Source organism: Bombus bifarius, unplaced genomic scaffold (genome assembly GCF_011952205.1).
Source record: "Bombus bifarius isolate JDL3187 unplaced genomic scaffold, Bbif_JDL3187 scf7180000010271, whole genome shotgun sequence".
Classification (NCBI taxonomy): Eukaryota; Metazoa; Arthropoda; class Insecta; order Hymenoptera; family Apidae; genus Bombus; species Bombus bifarius.
The window spans coordinates 2740757-2764255 of NW_022885586.1; the positions used below are offsets into that span (position 1 = coordinate 2740757).

At 35.6% G+C, this 23499-nt stretch overlaps 2 protein-coding genes across 7 annotated transcripts in view; one reads left to right on the plus strand and one right to left on the minus strand.

The window, feature by feature from the left end:
• LOC117216517 (protein FAM214A) overlaps positions 1–3766 on the plus strand; it is a 43547-nt gene extending 39781 nt beyond the window's left edge. For 3 of the 4 annotated variants that reach the window (XM_033463265.1, XM_033463263.1, XM_033463267.1), the window contains one exon: positions 338–3766. In XM_033463265.1, the coding sequence (XP_033319156.1) occupies positions 338–506 (169 nt within the window). In that variant the 3' untranslated portion in view covers positions 507–3766. The remainder of the gene's footprint in view (positions 1–337) is intronic. The other variant, XM_033463266.1, reaches the window with a different exon arrangement.
• A 458-nt stretch (positions 3767–4224) lies between these two features.
• LOC117216518 (pyruvate dehydrogenase (acetyl-transferring) kinase, mitochondrial) lies at positions 4225–23061 on the minus strand. Of its 3 annotated transcripts, XM_033463268.1 has the most exons (8): positions 22702–22804; positions 9139–9346; positions 8780–8982; positions 8210–8374; positions 7734–7909; positions 6929–7153; positions 6622–6845; positions 4225–6120 (listed from the first exon to the last, which is right to left on the minus strand). In XM_033463268.1, exons 1-7 carry the CDS (start codon positions 22802–22804, stop codon positions 6657–6659), a joined length of 1269 nt encoding a protein of 422 aa, XP_033319159.1. In that variant the 3' UTR covers positions 4225–6120; positions 6622–6656. The 3 variants fall into 3 exon arrangements, with proteins under 3 accessions (XP_033319159.1, XP_033319161.1, XP_033319160.1); XM_033463270.1 differs by lacking the exon at positions 9139–9346 and having other exon boundaries at positions 8780–8964; positions 22702–23060; XM_033463269.1 differs by lacking the exon at positions 4225–6120 and having other exon boundaries at positions 6657–6845; positions 8780–8964; positions 22702–23061.
• Positions 23062–23499: the final 438 nt, after the last annotated feature.

The window sequence follows — 23499 nt, forward strand, 5'->3', positions numbered from 1 at the left end:
ACGAAACTTCATGTAAAATTGTGGAATATTAAAATAGTAAAGTTTAACAATTTTGAAATTTTAATATTCTAAAGAATATCAATTGTCAATTCACTAATATTATTAATTGTTTAATTATAATACAAGCCTTCTGGAGTTTAATTATAATACAAGCGAGACTTCTGGAAGCCACGATCGTTTTTTCTGTAACGATCTTCGCTATTTTACGCTTTTCTATCGCTCTCTTCTATAACTAACTGAATCTTCACTGACTCTCTACCTATCAATATGCAACTAACAATCACATGCATTCAGAGATCGCTCTATTGCCACGCTAAAGTTAAATATTTCATTTCAGATTTATGTCCGGTAAGTCTGGCCGGATTTATCTGCATACGGACATTCGTATGATCATTTGTCGCAAGTCCGACGTTGACACGGCGTCGGATTTTGGGTCAGAGCCACCAAAGGAACTGCGAAGCTACATCCATGGTCCTACCAACCCGAAATTTTCGCCAAGGTGCTGAGCCACGTGGCTCTTTCCATGGGGTTGCTGTCAGTCACTCCGCTCGCCTAGTCCCCTTCATGCAGAGGTTTAGCAGAGACCAGTTTTTGTTTTTAGAATTCCAAACAGATCTTCTCGAAATGATGCCTGAGAAATCTTTCACATTACCGAAGAATGATCATGAAAAGGAGCTGATAGAAAATCTTGGTGAATATGGCCTTTTCAAGAGGAGGAAAGAAGGTTGTAAAAGAAAAGGAGAAAATGTCCAGATGGAGAAAGATTTTTGTAGTAAATTAAGACCATCCTTCGCAAAAGGAAGGTATATTGGCGGTCCTTAGTAGGGCATTCATATTTTGAGATTATTTTCGCGAAGAATATGAGAAGGCAACGTAACAGTTTGGAGAAAAATGTTTGCAGGAAGTTTCAGAAGAAAAGATTGTTTTTCGTAAATGTAACGTTCCAGATTGGTAGGGAGAAAGGAATGTTAAGGGGCATATTGCGAGCCGCTTTAGTAAGAATTGTTTTGCTTATTGTTTAGCTACAATTTATTTTCTTTCTTCTCAAATTGCCGGTAATGCTATCTTCAACGCGGAAAAACAAGGCGTATGTTAATTTCAGCTTACAATGATTTCTTTCGGTTTTAGTTTCTTTGCGGATCCAAATTTTTAGTTCAATTGAATGAATTATTGTTTTTCGTTGAATTGAATTTATACGCTGTACGCGTTCTCGGATTTTCGGCGACGATTGTCGCTTTGAATTTTTGTCTTTCATATTTCTCGCGTTCGAACGCATTCGTATATTTTCAGACGGAAACGAATAAGGTTTCTAGTTGTCCCGAGTTCGTCGATTTAATTATAAGATAGACGATCTCCTTGCTAGGCCATCTCTCTGGTTTATTGTTGTAAATATAAGTCATGTGTAAAAGTCGATTAAGAATTTTTTAAACGGGATGATACTGTCATATGTGTGTAGCACTCTACGTTAGTAAAAGAAAGAAGTAAAAAAAGAGAGAAGGAAGAAGAAATAAGTGATACGAGCATAGAAAATATCAAGAATCAGGTCTCTCGTTGACATTTAAAAGAATCCTCAAACTATTGTACAAATGATAAACAGAGAACTATGTGATCTAGGAAATCGTTTAAAGTGTAATTTAAATAGATACCATTTATCGATTCGTTGATATTTTCAGAAGAAAATTGAAAGACGGTTGACATCGTCGTTTATTTTATTAAAAAAAAGCAACAAGAGAAAGAAAAAGAAAGAGAAACAGAGGGAGAGAGAGAGAGAGTGTGAGAGGGGGGAGGGAGAAAGGGAGAAAGAAAAATGTAAGAAGGCGCTTTCGTGTGAAACGATGTAGTTTGCGAATCAACGAGTGGCTGGATTACACGACTTTTCCTGCTCGAAGAAAAAGAATCATTATTTACACATATAAACAGAACACAATCTTGTGTCCGTAGCACTGTGATGAATATTTTGATAGACTATAAAGAGTAATTATATTATAAAGTATCTATTTGAGTAGTGAATATGTCCTAGATTAATTAATAATCATACTAATGTCGTATGAGGAATGTAACCGAGCGTAACTACTAACCGTAAAAAAAAAAAAAATTACACATACATTTCGCAGTTATACGGCGCTCATTATTGTCTCTGTATTAAATGACGGTACGTTTCCCTTATTTTTCTACGCGCACGAGAAAACAGAAATCAACAAGAAAACAGGAAGATAATTTAGGAAGAAAACTATTCGCATTCGCACGAATACCGCTTGAATTTCACCTGAAGGATCACTCACTGACTTTTCTTTCATCGCGAAACTTCTTTAATTCGTCGTTTAACTTATCAGCGCCTTCTGCCACTTCTGTCAGATGAAAAATTGTCGAATTTTTTTAGATCTACATACGACCAAATTTGCTATTTAAATAAGATGTCAATTCAGGTGAATTTCCGGGCATTTGTTGTGCTCGCTCTTATTAAAATTAGAATTCGATTAACTTGACACGGTGGAGACACGTAGACGTAACAGATGGATTTTGTGATTCGTTCAAAGAAATTTGTCTTTCAGAACGAGAAATATGTTGTGTACTCTTACGTACGCTGACGAGTACGTTTACGTTGATCCACGTCGATAATACTTCGCCTGAATCATACGAGAATATTACTTAAAATTCACTGGTCGATGAAGAATTAAGCTGTTTTAACGTTGCAAAAGTTTTTGTAGCACGTGTATTGTACGGCAAGGAAATATAGAGTGTATAATCACTGCCATGCTGTAAATACATTGTAGCATAGATGAATCGTTGAATAACAATTTAAGGGGGTTTTAGCAATAGTTGTTTGCCTGGTCGAGAGATCCCATTTGAACAGAAGCAGAAAGCAAAAGCGAGGTCCATTGAAAAATCTCTAAAAATCACGGGAAACTCGTCTTGTTCTCTATTGTTTTTCCACTTTGAAATCATCACTTCCACGCCACGATGAATTTTTTCCAAAGTATTGAATGTCTGTTGCCAACCGATTGGAAGCGAATTTTTTTTTCAATTGGATCTCGCTTGTGGGACGATTAGAAAAACGAAGTGTACACACTGCGAATTTTAATAGCATATTTTCCCAGATCATTGAAAAGTCGCTTGGTAGCTTTAACAGGGAGATCTCAACGATGCGTGTAATTAATTTTCATACGACAGAAATTGAACGAAAAATATGTGCAATTCATTAGTGTACCTTTCTTGAAAAAATTCATTGAGATAGGAGGAGAATACGAATATTGTATTTTTGGAATTTGCAATCGAGAGACGATTAACTTGTACACTAACTTGTAGGACGCGCACTAAGAATTTTATTATTGTGATAAACTTTTGTCGGAATAATGGTTCGTAATTACTTCGAAGTCGAAACGCATTCTCTTGTTGCTGGAAAAGGGGGACGAGTTAAGTCGACGGTGCCAAACTTAACAACAAAAGGAAAATGAGGAAAAGATAGGCTTTTGAAAGCGCTCAACGACGCAAACGTTTCGAATCCAACAGCTTCGATCACTATTTTAACTTTTATTTCTCGGCCATAAAAGATTTTATTTTATTCTTCATAATTACTTCCATTTCGTTTTATCAATTTTCTCCAATGTGTTTTAGTTTTTGTTTTCATTCGATTACATTTTAAAGCGTTTTTTTTAATGGAAGTTATTTTTTATTGCCAGTATATAATTTTAATTACCAAACGTCGACGTGGCTAGAACCTGATTTGTAAATTATCATCGATTGTTCGGTCTCTTGATAATTGAAAAAAAAAAAAAACAGCAAGGAAAAGAAGACGAGCACCGTTCGATCAATGATAATTGCGAGCTTTATTTGTCAATGATAATTGTAGAACGTTTTGTTGAGTCATTTGTTGAGTCACCTGAACACATTGATGGACGCCAGACATGTACATAGGGTAGTGTTATTTTATAAATGAAAATTATTGTTATTATTAAGATATACTTTTTATTATTTTTAGCGAGCGAAGCGTGAGGTCAGAGAGAAACATTTGTCGAGAGCGAACTCACATTTATGGTACGCATGGCCAAACGTAATAAAACTACAGCAATGCATTACAACAATTGTTCTGTGTGTTTACTTGATAGACCAGTAATTTCCATCGAAGCCTTGTATGCTGTATTGATGTCAAACCGAATTAGATTCTCCGAATTCATTCATACATAATCGTTTAATATTAAACTATGAAAAAATGACATTATCCATTTTCATCTTGTAATATATTTATTAACAATGTTTACAAGTGTTCACTCGCGTTACTCACGCGAATGCCCCTACAGTCTATAATTATAACTCGAAACTGTCTTCTAGACAAATATTAATCCGAGTGCTCTAGAAATTTAGAATTATATACACGGGGAAACACACACAGAGTATACTCGCAGCTACACTGTGAAATCATTTCGTGAATCGAATTCCACAGAAAACATATTCGTAGAAATGACGTCGTTCCTTCGACAGGATATAATTGTCGCGTGACAGTGTAACGAGTTTAGGAATAGCTCGCAATTCTCTTTAAATTCTTTCCCTCTATGATAGTCACTCTCGTTTGAAGAAATAAAATGATAATAAATCGTAGAAAACGTGCAGCATATACGCAAATTATGCAGTCTCTTTACAGTAATCCTAAGAAGGGTAAAGACTAAAAAATTGTTTAGTATTCTAAGGTATGAAGATTGTACCTGTTTCTTTGTGGAAATTAAATGTTATCGTACTTTGCTCTTTACAAACATATACAGAAGTCTTTATTACATAATTTCGGATAAAATATACAGTTCACAATGAAGATTCTACACGAACGTGACGATATTGCATCATTTAAAATCTTTTCGAGTTCCTTCTTGGCTGAATTTAACACGTTCATGACGAAATGCATGTAAAATACCTTAGAATATAAACGAAACACGTACGAAACTCACGGTGTTTGCGAGGAAAGGAATTTATTGCGCGTACAAATCTTTGTTTTCGCTTAGTCTTATAAAAATTCCATTGAAAACTGGGACACCTGAAAGTGCTCCTTAAGAGTTTCTCTGTTGCTTGTTACACGGTATACAAAATACTTTCCTGAAATTGAAGTTAGATATCAATATCATCGTTCGTTATCCTTTTCAGCCAGTCGTCCCGACTCGCATGTCTTCTTTTATTTAAATTCGCACATCTAAGGAATCGTTAAGTTATCGATCTTCCTCTTCGTTTCTTTACACAGTTTAAAATTCACAGACGCGGATAACATCGTACATTAACAGGTTCGAAGTTCGCCTAGCTACATTTAACTAAAATTACGCATCAAATCACAGTTCACGTTTTGTGGCACCCTCCTATAAAAATTCCCCCTAACGAGTGGAAAATTCCTCCTCGCTTTCGTATCGATCAATCACGAAGTTCAGCCAAACGTACGTTTGCACATTTTCTCGCTCGAATAAAAGCAGTTATATACAATAAAACTAATTATACGATTAAAATGCTGGCTCAATAAAAGCATTAAACACGTGTGTCTATAGATATAAAAGAAGAAAATGATCTTGATGGGGTGCCCAGGTAAATTCTACAATTTCAAATTTTCTTGCCTAAACCGTTTGTGAACTTCTCATTTACTAATTAAAATCACGTAATGAGGTAACAGAGCCGAGGAGAAATTAAATGTTAAAAAAACGAACTTTCTCAGGTATCTGGGTGCCCCATACATTTAATCATTTTCGTCATTTTGCGTTACTAACGCACAATGAATTGAAAAAAAAAAAAAAATAAAAGAAAATAGAAAAAGATTGGAAACGCGCGAAGTGCAGTCGAATTTTGATAGTCGTGATATGTGGGCGTTGTACAACGAGCAATCAGACACTTGACGTCCCTGACGAAGCAATAGCGTCACTGCAGCTCGGCCAGTCATCTAGTTTTCTTTTTTTTAATTTGCCTAGTTTGTCGTGAAAAATATGTACCGGATTACGTAAATCCGTGCTACTTCTCTACAAATCGTAACACGAAAGTCGCGAGGCTTCTTCCGAATCACCTACAGCAGATGCAGCTGCTCCGTCTCACGACGTTCCGTCGATTATGTCAGTGCTCATTAGCAGAACGCCTCGTTAAAAAGGAAACACTGAAACACTAAGAACGATTGTAATGCAGACACCAAATATCAGTTTTTAGTAGACATTTAAGTATGATGGAAAGAATGCGTGAACTCATTTTAACATTTTGCAAATAAAATCGCACTGCTCGCCTACAAGTCGTGTGATTGTATTCTAAATTACAGGAGAATAAATAAATAATAATAATTTACACGAGAAAAGAACGAAAGCCACAGTTGAGAAGCGCGAAAAGAAATTGTCTAGAAAAACTTCCATAGAAGTTTTCCATAGAAGATAAATTGCACATCAAAATTATATTTCCACTTGATTTCAGAATTGCATTTGCGCTTTTCTTCAATGATAATATCTCTTATACAAGTTCTTATGAAAGTATAAATAATAATGATACAAATTTGCAACAGTGTAACAATGGTTTAAACCTCCGGATGATATAAAGGTCAGAGAATCAACAAAAATGGTCCTGTCATATTTTTCTCTCGCGCTCTTCAAACGTCGAAGTCTGCGTATATATACTTACTTCTCCTCTCTTTGGTCCATAGACAAGGAATTTTACTAGCAATGGCTAATCTCCTTTCCACGTGGGAGTTTGTGCCCTTGGTCGTGGCTCATACGTAGTTGCCTCGTGGCCATTCCACCACCGCAATGACTGCTCCAGTCGGTAGTTGATACTTGAGTTCGATAAAACTTGGAGGAAGTCTTGTTGAAGATTGGTAACAGCTCGTTGGCTTCGTTCGACAATGCCTGTCGATCGGAACGTCGATTCAATACATGAAGAACAAGACAATATTATATCACGTTATGAAATTACAATACACGGTCCTTACCTTAAGGTATATAATAGCATCGGTACCATAACCATCGCAACTTTGCAGCACGAGATCACCGTGGAAATATCTAGCGTATAATCGTGATACTGGAAGACCGTAGCCGTATCCAGCAAGTGGAACGGTGTGAGCATCGGTTCTGGTTGGCTTAGGCGCTGTACTGTACATGTACTTGAACAAATGGTCCATTTGCGAGCGTGGAATACCACCACCTTTGTCAGACATCTACAAGAATTTTCCATGTAATGTAATTAGACCGCGGACATTTATGCAAGCTTATATTTTTACCAAGATAATTAAAAATTTGGAACCTGGGTGGAAAATTGTTTTATCTATTAAACGTTATATAACGTCTACTATACTTTGGATATTTTATATATCTCAATTAATTAAGTAATTAACCCATTAGGAATTAATATCGCGATAGTGCAACATTTCATTCGCAATTCGTTTCTTCGATCGATCTACATTATCGAATTCTGCTTTTTAAAATTGTGACTATAGAAGGGAATTGTAAGAATTGAATTTCTACTTTCTTCGCCGCTTCTTACACCCAGATCTTACGATTGTTTCCACATTTTGATGATATTCTATATAGTTAACACGCTCTGATTGCGAGCATGTTTCGTATCGAATATCTGACACACCGATATTCGATATCAATGTTGGCGAAACGTCTGACTCAATTTCCACGCAGACTGTGTTTATTGATAGATTCGATTATCGTAATTCACGCGTCGGTCTGACTACATGCTCTAACTGCTACAATTGTTTGCAAAATTGAAAAATGATTCGTAAATCGTACTTTGACGCAAATATCTTCTTCACCGCGGGACACGATCACTTCTATCGCCGGGTACTCCTCGCTAGAGCTATGATGCTCCATAATAGCTCGCATGCTGTTCTTGAAAAGTTCGAACAGCATATGGAACAAATGGCTCGGTACGTAAACTATTCTAATTTGACTACATCGTTCCAGCTCTGAAAAGAAAAAATAAAAAAAAATAACGAACAGTAAAACAACAAATTCTTTCATAGAAGGATTCTCCTTTTATCGTTCTTTCTATGTCACTGTCTATATAAAAAACGCGATAATAATTGCCACATTGAAAGCTTCTCATTATTATATATCTTTCGTCTGTTCTACGTACATTATCTTTGATCGCAAAGTTCAAAGGTTTCACTGTGGCAACTCTATAAACTATACCTACTATAAAAAATTGATGATGTTATACTACTTACTAGCAATACTCTAGTACAATCAACATTTTTCAAACTTGCCGTTATGTTGCTGGACTATCAATTCCGGACTAGCCAGATAATATTGATCGCACAGCAATCTCGCTTTGTCATACGCGTCTCTCACAACGCTGATAATCTCGCAAGACGGGTCTATGGATCCCACGTGTGTACTGTGCCCATTCAATTCGCTGCCAAACAGAAGAGCTGCAACAGAAGATATGCTTCTTTCAACAACCATACCGGTAATATCTCCAAGTACGTTAGATAATACACGAAGATTGCAGGGAAAGAACATGGCAAGACACGTTCCCCTTTTTTTTTTTTTTTTTTTTTTTTTGTACACAGAAGCAGTTTTAAATTGTCTTTTCACTCGTTTTCAGAACTAAGCACATGTTTTCTCGCTCCCTTCAAAATGATCAAATCGTCTTAACAATTATACCTTTGGCATCTGCAAAACTCCAACCTATTAGATATTTTTTAAACATTTTCATCTTCGAACGTAATCTAAATTATTTTCAATTTTGTCGTATTAAAATTCACCTGTTTAACCGCAAAGTGACCATCGTGTCTTTCTTCTATAATTCACACGAAATGCACCGATAAACTTACTGTGTTGATTGATGAGCATACGAATGGAGATTCGTGACATTAGAAATCTGTCCAAGAAATACTGGATGTTATTCTCCGTTTGAACGTCAACGTCGTGGGCTTCTTTCAATTCCAGCACACCCTGCGCCATCGTCTCGACGATATCCTTGTGTCTGTTGCGGATTTTAACCAAAGTCTGACAGAATCTATAAGGCAGAAGCGAACTTAATTTAACCATATTTTACTTATGTCCGCGTGAAAGAAAATATTGATTGTTTTATCGAAACTGGACACGAAGAGCGTTATCTTTATACGAGATATCGTAACGAACGAATTGAAAGTAAATCCCTCGAGAGATTTTTCTAACGTTGAAGACTCACTTGTCTAAAGTGGTCTCGTTCACTTCAACCTTCTCGAAGTGCATGATATCTTCAAACGAAGTGGCATACAAGTTATTAACTATACCCATACTAGGCATTTTCAATAAATTCTCTGGTAGCAAATGGATCTCTTTCATAATATTGGCCAATCGGACAGGTAGCTCCTTCCTTAAGAATATAAAAGACTTCCTCTCACAGGCACTTAGACCTGAAACGTTCAACATTTTCTATAATTAGAAATTCAATAATGAATCACTTATTCCTTTGCTTTTTTTTTCTTTTTAATTATTCTGCAAATATATTTTATTATTGCCATGTTTGCCTGTCTCGTGATCGGTAGACCAGGCTCTAAGAGATAATCGTACAAATCGTAAAAATCCGCGATAATGACTTGGTATGAAATCTTTATCAAAACGAAACGTTTTGGAGTTGTTTTGATGCATCGAAGAAAGGCGGAACGATGAACTCTGTAAACAGAGTCTCGTTGCGTAAGCTCGATTGCTCTATAGGAAAGGAAGAACAATTTCATGGAAAACGTAGCTTATTTCGTGGCAACGGCGATACGCGATATCTTGCAATGCGTTTGTTTTATTTGCGTCAGTCGAGAAGTTCGCGTTAATTTTTCTCTCTTTCTTTTTGCTTTTGCGTTTCGAGACATTTCGGTAAATATCATAAATTGTCGTGGCATATAAAAATAATTGAAACATCGATTCCTCGTCGGCGGAACAAAGATCGATATATGTCTAGAAACTTAGATTAGAAAATAATGCGTCGCGTTTGTAGAGAAAATTTATTTCTTCTCATTTAATCTTGTATGTTTCGATAAATCTCGTGCATTTACGAAATATGTGAAAATGGTTGTAATATGGATTCTTCATTGGTGAAACGGAAATCATTTAGAGTGTTAAATTATCATAGATTAGAAAGGTATGCGGTCGAGTCATTGGAAAAAGCATTTTGTAGTATTATCGAGTTTTAGGAAGCTATAAGTAGGTCGTAGATCAACCTTCCTACATACATATATTATACTTGCTTACGTGTATGCGTTTCCTTGCTACTTCGATCGTGTGGGCACGAGCCTGGCAAAATTGATACGTTTTATCAATTCTGGCAAGGCGTTGGCCTCATATCGCCATGGAACAGACGCTTTTCATATTCCAGTTACGTGCACGTCTCTTGGAAAATTTGATTTATCGGTTGATCGATAGAATATAATTTTAACCAAACTTGTTGTTTATAATAGTCGTGATGGTAAAAACCGAGATTCTCGACTACAACCAAAAATAACATCTTTACACACGATTTAAGGAGTGGTCGATCGATAGCGATTGTTTCAAAGAAATCGACTTATTGCGCCATGTATTATCTGTGAAACGTCATTCAATCGATCGTATTGTTTACGTAGCTTGTAGACTTAGTAACCTAAATAACAAATGTGTATCAGTATTGATAATACTAATTCCACGTCTAATTGTATACATTGCATCAAGTACAATAAGGCTGTGCTTGAGTTTCTCTTCGCAGCCGAGCCGCAATTGTTTAATTATTTAATTTTCAATTAAAGCGGCGCTGCTTAATCACCATGGCGTTGAGTTGACGAAGAGTAATTCAGAATACGGAAGAAAGAGACTGAGATACGTCTGGGTAAATTTGTTTAGCCGAAGCAACGGCTTTAATGGATTCCAAAAGTATCTTTCGGTTAAAAGTGGCTGACATTTACTCCTGCAGGTATTGACTCTGATGAATAAACCGTGGATTTTTATATATTTCTGGGTTTCAAAGGGCAAATATGCACATAAGAAGGTACACGTCTTCTTTCGTAATATGCAAAAATGCATAAATTATTCAAAGTATCGTGCTCTATCTAATATTTTATAGATAAAAGAATTCCCTGTACATTCGGTAAAGTGTACCGACAGACGAGATTGTGTTTTACTGTCTCCCCTGTTTGATCAAGAATATAAATATTTGTGATAAAGTAGTGGTCGGTTAACAGAGGTAGGATTTGACCAGCATTTACGTCATCGGCGATATCGCATTTCCATCGAACAATAACTTGATCTCATTGCTCAATTGGATTAAATTTGTCTCGTATTCGTTGAGTGATTTTACTAGATTGCATATATATACATCACGTATACTAGTAAGTTTCATAATCGGCGCACAAGATTGTTCGATCTGTCAACGATATTAGAATTTTAATCAGAAATTTCTATTATTACAAATGAAAATTTAATAGAAATAAGTTATTTGCCAGGTTTATAATACTTTCACATGCTCGTAGATTCTATGTCAGAATATGGATAGATTCTTCCAGTATTTGAATAATTCCTTTCCGTTTTCCTTTTAAAAATTCTTCAAATTTTAAAACCTGAGTTTTGACTATCAGCAAGGTTAGTCGATAATAGGAGCATTTCTATTGAAATTTTTCAAATGTCAGGTTTTCCATTACAGGAAATTGCATTTCTTTCTAATTGGATAGATCGGTGAGCAGCTGATATACTGGCAAGATAACAAATTGCCGTGAAATCACCTATTGGTTTTATCAGCACCGAGCAGGCTGAACAAGATAGAGGGTATTTTTTTATGAGAGTTCTCTATGATCGAAATTGGTCAAAACAAACTGGTTTTCGTTGAGTTATCTGTTCACGCAAAAATCCGCGGAATGAACCATAAAATCGTCCCTTTCGATATCTATATCAGTATCATTATCATTTAATTGTAACATCAAATAACATTTAAGCTGTACAATACCTCGTGGAGATTATTCTTAAATCAATTACTAAGAATATTACCTTTTATTGCTTTCGTGGATTAATTAAGGAACATTATCGAAAAGGGATTAGCAGGATTATGATATACAGACAAAATAATTTTTCATTCATTACTTTTATGAAACTGTTATTTATCTTACAAACGTGAAAGGAATAAAATTTGTTAAGAGCCTCGTAAGCTAGTTATAACGTTCATACAGAGGACGAAAGGTTTCTTTGTAAATTGTATCTTGTTCATTACGTTTACATAAATATAAATTTGCATAAATATCAGGATATTCCACGTTATCTAACAAATATAAATTCAACAGTAGCTAATGTTAAAAGAAAAGCTAGAACCGAAACCTAACGCAATTTATTACTCGGTTAATTATTTTGTTTTATATGCCTTTCCCAGAAAATTCCTTAAATTGAGTTTCCATAAATATCGAGAAACGATGTGTTGCGTCTTTTAAAAATAACAATTTTCAAACATTGCAAGTACTCGCTTGTTCGACAATATTATCTTTCTCTTTCCGGTTCATGTGTCTGCGATGTTGAAAAACTTTCCAATTATCAACCTCTTTCGCGTATTTTTCTTTTTTAATATGAGATCGCATTAATTAGGAAAGAACCAGACGATCGTAAAAAACCTTCTGCCAGACAAAACACGTGAATCGTAGTTAGAAAAAATAATCTCTACGTGTTTTAGTAAAAGTACTTTCTTCGAGACTCGTTCAGTTCCAGATAAACAAAGAATGCTGGAAGTTTCATTCAGCCGATAACGCGACCCAGACAAAGGAGAAAAAACGTGCCTAATTGATACAATATTGCGAAATCGGATCGACATGTTTTGAAAGCAAACAGAACGTGAACAACAACGCGAAAGAATGGAGATTGTTTACATATTTCGTGCGATTATATATTTCGCAGACGGACTCTGTACGTCGTTCTTATGCATGTCATTAACGAAACAGCGCTTCACCTTGCGTACAGAGGTGCACAGTCCATTGGCCGATTTGCCAAGGAGTTCATCGCGATTGTTCGCAAGGTCAGACACCGCATCGAACTGCAGCGAAGCATGCAATGTCTCTCAATGGATCGTTCTCTGTACATTCGAGAACGTCATACGTTTTCTATAGCAGTTCAATCGAATCATTGAGAACCTGCACGGACATTTTAAAGGAAAGAAGACGACAAGTGCAGCTGCATAATACAGAAATGACAATGGTGATTCTACGATTGACGGCGTTCCTTATTTCAAATGTCAATGTGATCGATTCTCTTTCCTTGGTAGCTAATTCATAAATGAAACCTATCGAATAAGTTACCGTTCAAGGAGCAAACCTAATCAGTAGACTGCAAGCATATTCATGTAACAGGCCGTAATAAACTTCGACAAACGATAAAAAAAGAATGAAATACGACCATTTGTTAAGTTCTTAACGAACAGTATGCCATAATCGAATGCACGTGACACAATTCTTCCTTGAGTGAAAAGTGAATTAACTTCTGTTCGACAGCGAACAGCTTGACCCATATGCGCCGTATCATTGAGAATCTTTAGCGAATTGAAGAACAGGTAACGAAGAAGCGAATGAAGCTTAACCCAGTCGCCTGGAGTAAATCGCGTAATTAGTAGCTTTGATCAAATGAGAGTGCGATGGATTCTCAAGCTTCCAAAGGAGTCTTTTATTTCACGGAGCTCTGCGAGAATTAAAAGGATTATATTCAATTATCGCTTCTTTTAATAGAACCGCATTGCTTTATCGAATACGGAAATATTGCGCGAAAGTATTTCTATAATTTTTTACCTCATGATTACCAGATGATACAACGCTCGTTTTAAAAGTATATCAAGCTCTGTCCTCGATTCATAAACTATGGATGTTTATTCATTTATGAAAATGTTAAGATTCCAGAAATATAAGGATGTACACAGTAAAGTGTTGAAAACTATATTTAGTATTCGTTACGATATTTAGATAAAATAAATCATTATTTGTACACTATTTCTTTAACTACATCCTTATCATAACGATACGCATTTTCATAAGAAATGCTATTAATATCTATCTTCTATCGATAAGGTTCTCCTATTTTAATTCCAATGAAGTAGATCCCGATGTACCAGGCTAGACACACGAGTATTCCCTCCAGAACTTAATATCTCGCATCGTCCCGTGTCTTTTCTGTATCTCTGATTACATTTGCCAATTTTCTACGATTATTATTAGAAAAATGAATCTGTCTATTGATTTACTGTGATATTAATTATTTTATTAACTACCTATAAAAATCGATCGCGCGAGTGTTTACTTTTTTAAAGTTCTTTTTTTATTTCTATTTGCTAAAAGCCAAAAAGAAGATATGATATAGCGTACTAACTAATTTTCCAATTTTTAGATAATCTTTAAAGGCTTTTAGCGTTAGAGATATAATATAAAAGTTACATTGACATTTACAAAAGAGCATATATACATGTGTATGACTTTTACACAGAAGCAATAACGCAGTATGTGATACAGGCAACGATAAACGTAAATGATGACGCATCGTGGCCATGTTTCAATATAACACGTTGCTACAAAGTCTCTCTGTCCAGACTCGTACGCATCGATCCGCCTTTCTAATAATTTTATTTACATTCGTTCATTGTTTTTCCGAGTATCAGAACGAAGCAACGGGATATCGAGAAACAGACATTCCCGATGAAAAGAGCCAGCTTTCAAACCAATCGCACTGACGCCCTTCATCCGAGGAACATGAATTGAATCGCTGTAAATCATTCAGCCTACAAACGAAGATAGAAACGATTTTCTCCACCCGTTATCTATCTGCGGACCGATATTTCCATTTCCGCGGAGAACGAATTTGCACATGCACTCTAATTCACGAAGTCATTCGAACGCTTCGGATTTACCGTATTGAGACGCGACTGTCATAATTATATCGGTAAAAATAGTCAGTCTACAGGTGTATGTGTAATATATTTAATTAAAAATAACTTCATTAAATATCTTACATTTTCCACGTATAGTTTCAGATTTGTTTCAAGAATTTTACTGATAGGATACGAATAGTGTACAAAAATATTGATATAATATATTTTTTGCATATTTTATAGACTGTTGTAATATTATTGAACTTATACTGAGTATTGTATCCGAAAAGTGCAGTAAATTACTAATTATACAAAAATAGATAAAATACCGAAAGTATTAAAATTTCACTGAAATATAAATTTGCTTACAAACTCGTCGTCTAATCATGATACTGCGGTTATTTTTCGCATAACTTATGTACACATAATATATTCATGGAATCTTTTTATCCGTTTTCGAATAATTTCGTGAGTCATTGTAGTTATGGTAGAAAACTCGTTTCATTTCAGATAATTGGCCGTTTAATGTCCACAGGATAAAACTGAACAGGAAACGTTACATAAGATAGAAAACGAGCTTGCAACGTGCTGCTGAACACGCTTCGAGAACGTAATTATTGTTGATTAACAGCATTAACTCTGATGTTAACACTACACACACGCCTTATGTAACACGAGAAAGATGAAATTAAACGTTCTCGCTTTTATTGGAAAACTCGATGTGACGAAGTGGAAAATGACTTTGCGACCAGGAGGTCGAGGTTCAAACGACGACAACGAATATATGTATACACATCAATCGATCGATCCTGTGGGGATCGAGCATTAGAATTAAAAGACGCAAGCTTTTTCAATTCAAAGAAACAACTACCATTATAAACTTGTTAACTGGCTTCAGAAACAGTATCTACGTCATATCTCGACTGTTTGTGCTATTTTAAATCAATTTCCTCCGGCGACTCGAAGTTCTCATTTTCGTTCTAATCTTCTTCCAATTATCTTGATCCTCGACTTTCAAGATATCCCAAGAGTCACATTACGCCGGATTTAACAAATATACGCGAAGCCTGTTTATAAATACATCCGTACATTCGATTTAGGACGTTGCTTCATTATTTTATTATTTGAAATCAGATTTAGTCACTTGTTTATTTATTCTGATTCCGTGACAGTAGATGCTTTATTCCGGTCTAGTTTACTTCACGAATCGAACGAGGTAGGTACTTTCGTAAAAATAGATTTATTTCCGGCGGACGTTATAGGCCAGTATCGTATAACGGCGACGCATTAATAAAATTGGAGGACGCGAAGTAGCGTCCGATTTATGTACACGCGAGAGTGTAAGGAACATTTTCTCGATGATAATGAAAGTGCAAACATGATAAAAAGTGGCCTACGAGAAAGCTATCTTATCCATCCCAATGCATATGTTAATCCCGATGAACTTGACCATCAATGGTTATCGAAATTTCATCGACAAAGACCTTCAAGAATATTTGATAATTCCCTCGAGTTGCTCAAACTATCGCAGGGAAAATAGAAACGTACAGGTTTCTTTTTCATCTGGAAAATCACGTGTTACGAAATATTTTTAGGACGATCGACAAAACTGATTTCGATGGTTCTACGAAAGTCGACAGCTTGAACGGTCGCTTAATGTGGAACTCGCAAAGCCTATATCGTTGTCATGTTCTCGAATACCAAAGGTTGCGTCGCTTCTTTTCGCAAAATATCGCCGAGTATTTCATGCCTGCTGATAACTCCAAGCGAAATAAAAATTTATCGAAAAAATTTTAATTGCCAATTACGCGTTGCGTCACGTTGTAACATGCCATGATATCTGATACTTACGTGTAAACAATCCACGTGTCGAGGGATTATATAAGCATAATGGATAAATCGTTGTTTGGTAACAACAGAGAAAGTTTGTCTTATCGTCGGAAAATAAATAAAAAAAATCTCTCCGTATTCTTTTCATTGTATGTATGTGGAAATACATTTCTGTCATATAAGGTTGCATAGAAATATATCTTCTATTACTTTTATATTTTTTTTTTTTTCAAGTAATAATTTGAAATTGAAATTGATGGATGTTTCTAAGTAGTCCGGAAGAGAGAAAACACCTATTTTCTCAAGGCTAGACGTCCGTTTAATAGTCGGATTTCAAGGAATGGATGAACGATACTTTTACCAGTGCAAACCAGTCTCGGAGTAAAAACTCGGCCAGACTGCAGTCCCAGTTACTCCTCCCGCGGAGAACTTGGAGCATTGGAACTGGAAGCATTCTAATCATTTTTTCGAGCGATGCATCTCCCATATGGGAATTGTGAGTGCAATGGTTCACCATTGTATGTAAATTAACAAGTGTCTCGTAATTTTCCGCTCGTTTCAAAACAATTGTCTACTTCAACTCACGATATTTACCAGCAATCTAACGTGAACACATTCGCAACTTGAATTTAACCTGTTGATCGAGTCGCTTATTAACGAGAAATTACTACAGCAATAGAACTGAACTTAACACGTAACGTTGATACTTAATAATAACAAATTAATTTCCGTCAAGTCCATTTTAATTCTTGCGAATGTAAAATATTGGTCAAAAAGAAGAAACAACAAAAAATTGGATTTCAATTGCGATATGTTGAAAGGAAAATTTTTTAATTGCATTAATTCTTAATTTGATATATTTAATTCAAAAAGTTTTTAATATTTTCATTCAATGTATTCTTGTTTCCTAATTTTACATCTCAGTAACGTCCTACGTAACTCATATTTTCCTGTTAGCAAAGAAACAATTACCGAGGAATTTATTAGCTTAATTTCAACGAATTGGAAGTAAATTATTCAGCAAATCAACGAGAAAAATACTATTGTTGGTAGGAAAACAATTGTTACTCATCGGCTATCGGTATTTCTTTACTGTACGTGTTGTACGTGTTAAGCACTGTCCCATAGGTAGTTCTAGAACGGTCGACGAGCATCTATGATCGGTCAGAGGAAGCAGCTGTTTAGTTTTAAAAGTTTCAATCTCAATGTGCAACAGTAGGCACGTAGATACACGCGCTTCATAGGGCAACGCGCATCCCGTGACTTACGCCGGCTGCATACATATAGAAAACACGTTCGCTAAATGAATTAGATAACGCTTGGTAAATGTCGAATTAATGTCAATTTATTTTACGGGCAATTAACAACAAGAAAGGAATACCGCGAATTTACAACGTTGGGCAATCAACGTCTCGATTCGAGTGAAAGTAACCAAAAGCACGACGAATAAATTGAAAATATTATGAAATCGAAACAACTTGTTATTGCTTTAGATGGAGGCCGTCGATAACAGAAATTCTTGCTACGTGTTTGGCGTTCATAACGTTTAACCATTGCTGTTCTACAGAACAAAAAGATCGATAGAAAGGCAAATATCAAGTGGTAACGTAGGAAATGTTGAATTTTTAATAACTCTCACTTTACAGAATCCTAAAAGGAATGCGTTTATGCACGCTTATATGAATAAACAAAAGAGCTATATTATGAAAGAGAAAATTCGCAGCTTGAAAATTTACCAAAGGAAAAAGAATAGATACCAACGAGAACGAATATTTTATATGTTACGACTTAAACTCGCGGTAAAAATCTTTTACACGTCGTTGTATATTTTAAAATGTATCCTTATTTCGGTCCATTATTTAGTCAAGAATAATAGTAGTAATATTTATTAAATTTCTTCCTCACAGCCGAAAAATTGTGTATTCTCTTTTGCACCATATCGTTAATGGGTCTACATTATTATTTACTCAAGAGTACAAATGGTAGCAGCAGGCAAATAGTGGACAGAAAATAAGAGTGTGATTAAAATTACAAATAATTTCTAGAAAGTCGATTTTCAGAGACCACGACTTAACACTCCGCTTGCAACCTTATTTTTACTTACGTCAATTGCAAACTGGGTCGTTTAAGTACACGCAGTTTTCGTTAGGTTTTTGTATTTCTATATCTATGATCATCCAACAGCTTTTGCCGCAACATGTTACCTTAATTATTTTAAACACAGTAAAATTGAAACAAAGATACGAAGAAAATGAAAAATTACTTAAAATTGCTGGTGAAAAACGATACGATATGCAGATGGAAGATTGACGAAGCCCTCAAGCTTTCGCAAACTTTCTTCGTGGCATATTCTCAAGTTTGAAACAAAGAGCATGACCCTATTGTTAAATTAAAAACTTCGGCATCGAATAAAGTCGACAGAAGAAAGAGACGATAAGTAATTTCCAAGTTCGATAATCAATTTCATATTATTAAGTGACTAAATATATATCTTTGCATCTTGTTGCACATTTCATAATAATACCAGATATATCCTTAACTGTTGGCAAAATTTCATAGCTTCATCGCTTATTTACAAGAGTTATTATATCTTTCAACGTGTAAACAATTATAATGACAAGCTTTCAGGAAATTTGTATGTACGAACAATTTCCGGGTAAAAAATAGTAACAGGGTTGGTCTACGTGAAAATTGCGCTGGCGCGAATTTAAAGCGGAATGTATTGAAAGTTCAAATTCCAAAGGTTTTCGCGCCCACGTTGATCGAATGACGTGAAAAAGTGGCAGAATTCCAGCGTTCCATTCGTACTACCAATGTATACGTTACTCTATTTTCGTGAAAGTCACCAGAAACCATTGACAGTGGCCGAATTCGATGTAAGAATTGCCTTTTCCAAGTTAATTGGTCAACTTTGACTTTTCGTAGAATGCAACCTGTTCAAAATCCACAATTGACGATCTACAGCGTAGACACGTTACGAAATCATCAAGATACTATGCTTTATCCTCTTTTTTAATTTTGTATAAATGCAATTTGTTATTAATTCGTTCATTAATTTGAATAAATTCAAATATATATATATATATATAGTTATAGTTGTCGTTTGCGAATAGTGTACAAAATGCGAAATACAAGCACAATAACTAGTTTGTTCGTGCCATTGATGATAATTTGAGGAATTGCAACGCGTTATTCATGGATCAAAAGACCCATAAATTGTTTGCCACGTCCTGAAAAGCGGCTTAAGCAGCTTCCACGTGAAAGAAGACACTCTGACAGAAAGTACCTTTGTTTAGAGTACCACTTTGCTATACAGTAGAGTTAAAGCGATCTATGTGAACCAGATTCGCCAAGGTCTGATCTTAGCGCAACACTCAAAAGGCAAACACCGCGACAATATTTATTCTGACTGAAGATTCCCGTTATCAGCGAGTCAGGGTTTAATTTTTATTCGATATTGGCCAAACTTATTTTCATCAGAAAACGATAGATACGAGCAGGCGCGTGACTGAATATGCGAATGAAAAAACAACGAATTCATATCCGTTAATTCCAGACTGTAGACAGTGCGGATAAAAAGCGAAACAGGATGTTATTGCGCCTCGTGACTCGTGCCATTGGCATTATTTATCAGCCGCGTAATCAACTTAACAAACAAAACGCTGCATAGAATTCTTGATAATAATGTAGCTAAATTGCTCGCCGCGTGAAACCGCTTGAGTCCTGATCTCTGTTTTGAAAATCAAGCGTCGTTACTAATTTTAAACAAACCAAAACGTTTGTGATGACGATGGTACCGCAGCGAGCGTCAGAATGTATCAGCAATGTCAAGGAAAAATCCGGCAACTTCTTAAAAAGTTACGGATCTCGTAACAATAGTTGCTTTTCTAGAAATATTTTCATTCGACGGTTAATTAAATATATTTTGCAATATAAATCATTGTTTATATCGATAATATTGTCTAAAATGTTTAGTTAGTTTAAAATGAAAGTTTATTTCTCGATACGAGTTCCTCAATTCGTGTAGATCGCACTTTTTGTCATTGTGTTGACATACATATGAATATGGTGACTGTACAGTTGTCGACTCATTAACAAGAACAGACAATAGCGTAATGTTGAAATACGAGGCACGCTCAACTCTGTGATGTCTGGCACGTCTGACAGTTCGACAACAAAGTTAATCGACAGACGAAATATATATATATAAATATATAAATACAATGTTAACGAAATGAGGAAAGAATGCAGTGACCATTGAGTTTGTTATTGTTGAGAAAGGTTTTTATTCTGAAAATAAACGCTGGCAAATGGAGACGAATTTGTTTGCGACGACGTTTGGAAGTTTTCATTTCTTTTCTTGTTTATTTATTCTTTGTAAAATATAACTTTTGGGTTGGAAATATAACAGGAATGGAAACGTTACAGTATTAATTTCGGGTTTTAAAACGATTATATCACATCTTTATTCTAAATAATCCTTATAAAGGAGCGTTTCTGTTTTGGTCTCTTGGTTTGGTCTAAAACGACTCTCCAGTCGATTCTCGCATCGATTTTACAATAATTCCGATCTCATAGATTATTGATAAATTATTATGAGTCTTGTGAACAGAAGTCCATTGTGTATTACTCGTTCATATTAAACAGATCCTTAACCATAATAAACCATGATATCACTTAAATTTTAACCTTCGACATTATATTTTACCAAGAATCTTATGTTTACAAATTTATGTGGTAGTTTCTAAGAAAATCTGTTCTATCCGAATCTTCTTTTCCATTAAGCCAGACATATAAAATTTAAAACAAGTGATTTCATATCTTATATAGAGGTATAAATGGAAGAGTAATTGATAATTTTTTCATTCCTCAAACTCATAATTTTTTTAGTAATCTCACTAATAAATGATGCAAGCTTAAATTCGTACGATTTTATGGGCTAATCTCAGTTTAATGCGACCTCGGTGACCAAATGATTACGATATTGGATTCACTGTGCTGAAATCGATATCGCATCAACTAATCAAAGATGCCGAATAATTCAAGAATCGAAGATATTAGGCGCGCTGAGATTAAGAAAACTGTTACGAATCTGACATTTGCACGAGTGCAGTGACATTTGGGGATCGATAAAAGGAAAGCCGAGAGTGTAACATCATCTTAATGTCTGAATTTCTTTCGAAATTTCAAGCGTGCGATTTTCCTCGAATCTTTCGCGATGGAAGCTCCAATTTATTTTATTTTTAGAAATTCGTGGTACTCGTTAGATTGCTGTGACGGAAATGCGTAAATATGGATTGTAAATGGCTTCTCTACTGAAAAATCTCGATTTTGTGTAACAATTTCGAGCCCTATTTTCTTACCGACCTTTAGATATCTGATATCAAAAGTATTAATATTTTTGATTCAATTTTATATGAAAAAAAAAAAAAACAAATTTGGGAAGATTACACGCAGTAATCTTGTAGTAAGATATACGTACTTGACATTACTCTTTAAGTAATCGATCATTCAGCGCCGTAACTAACTCAAAACCTAATCGTCAAGGTTGTTGATCGAACAGGGGACGAATTTACGTTGCGATGACTACTTTGTTTACTCGTATGACTATTACATCATGTCACATTTTCAATTCTATACTTTGCTATAAGAACATCGATCAGGTATAATTTAAATGACGCGGCTGAATTATTAGCCGCAACTAAACAGAAATGGCCTATTCGCGAAAGTATCAGTTTTTGTACTTAATTTTTGGTTTGCATCAAGCCACGAAAACAAAAGGTGCAGTAACGCCATCGCTGGCATTCAATCGTCGCTGTTGACTGAGAATATAAACTAGCTATGGGGACGATGCCCCGAGATCGTTACAAGATTTTACCGAAGCGACCCTGAAGATGATATCCCGTGCTCTATCGAGGTCGTTGTTCGATCGATTCCATTCTCGTCCCTTCTAACTAAACAACGACACGAGAAAACGAAAACAAAAAGCGAGGTGTAGGTAAAAGGAGATACAGTCTACTACGTCTCTCGACACTTGAGGCTCAGAATTGGATGAGGTGTGTAAAGTTGCCAATAAAGCGAGCTCCTCACACTCACCGAAATCGATGAACTGTTTTATCGAAAGCGGCGAGGGGTTGAATTGCGAGTAAAAATCCAGCATCTTGCTGATGTTCCCGAAACACTTTTGCGTGAGCTTCATCTCGTCGTACGTCGTAACACATGAACTTAATGAGCCGTCGACTTGGTTTTCCTTCGACTTTTTTCTCTCGAAATTCGAAAGCTTGTTCTGAGAATTTTTTGCTGTCGTTTAAAAGTCACGGGAATACTGTCACAATCTACCGCAGGCAGGTTGAACAGCGAGGCTTCTTTGAGTAGTACGCCGGTACGAGGATAGGAGACACCTCCGACCGCAATGGTTCGTGGCAAGACTAGACACGATTACTGGCGTTTCAAGAAAGGGATCCTCTATATGTTCGTTCCCGATCGCGCGACTGCGTACCCCTTACATGACTCCTATGAGGTGGAGAAAAGTGGGGCTGCCCGAGGCGCCACATTCAAAATATCCTTCTCCTTTGTCGTTTTCTTTATTTCGTGATTTTTCGGTCACGAAAAATTTCTTACGTGACGAATTTTATAATAATACACCTTTGGCAAAATCAATGATAAGAAATGAAAAATTGATAAAGATTATTAGACAAAAGATACAATTTTAGCATGTGATGTGAGGTCAATAATAAAGATTTACGTAAATAAAAGCGTGAGTAGATATACGATTAATATTTCCGAATAGAATAACACGTCTGTGAATAGAAGTTGAAGAATTTGTATTAAGCTCATTGAATGAAAAACTCATTGAATGAAAACATTCTAAGGTATACTTTTTTAAAAATGTAG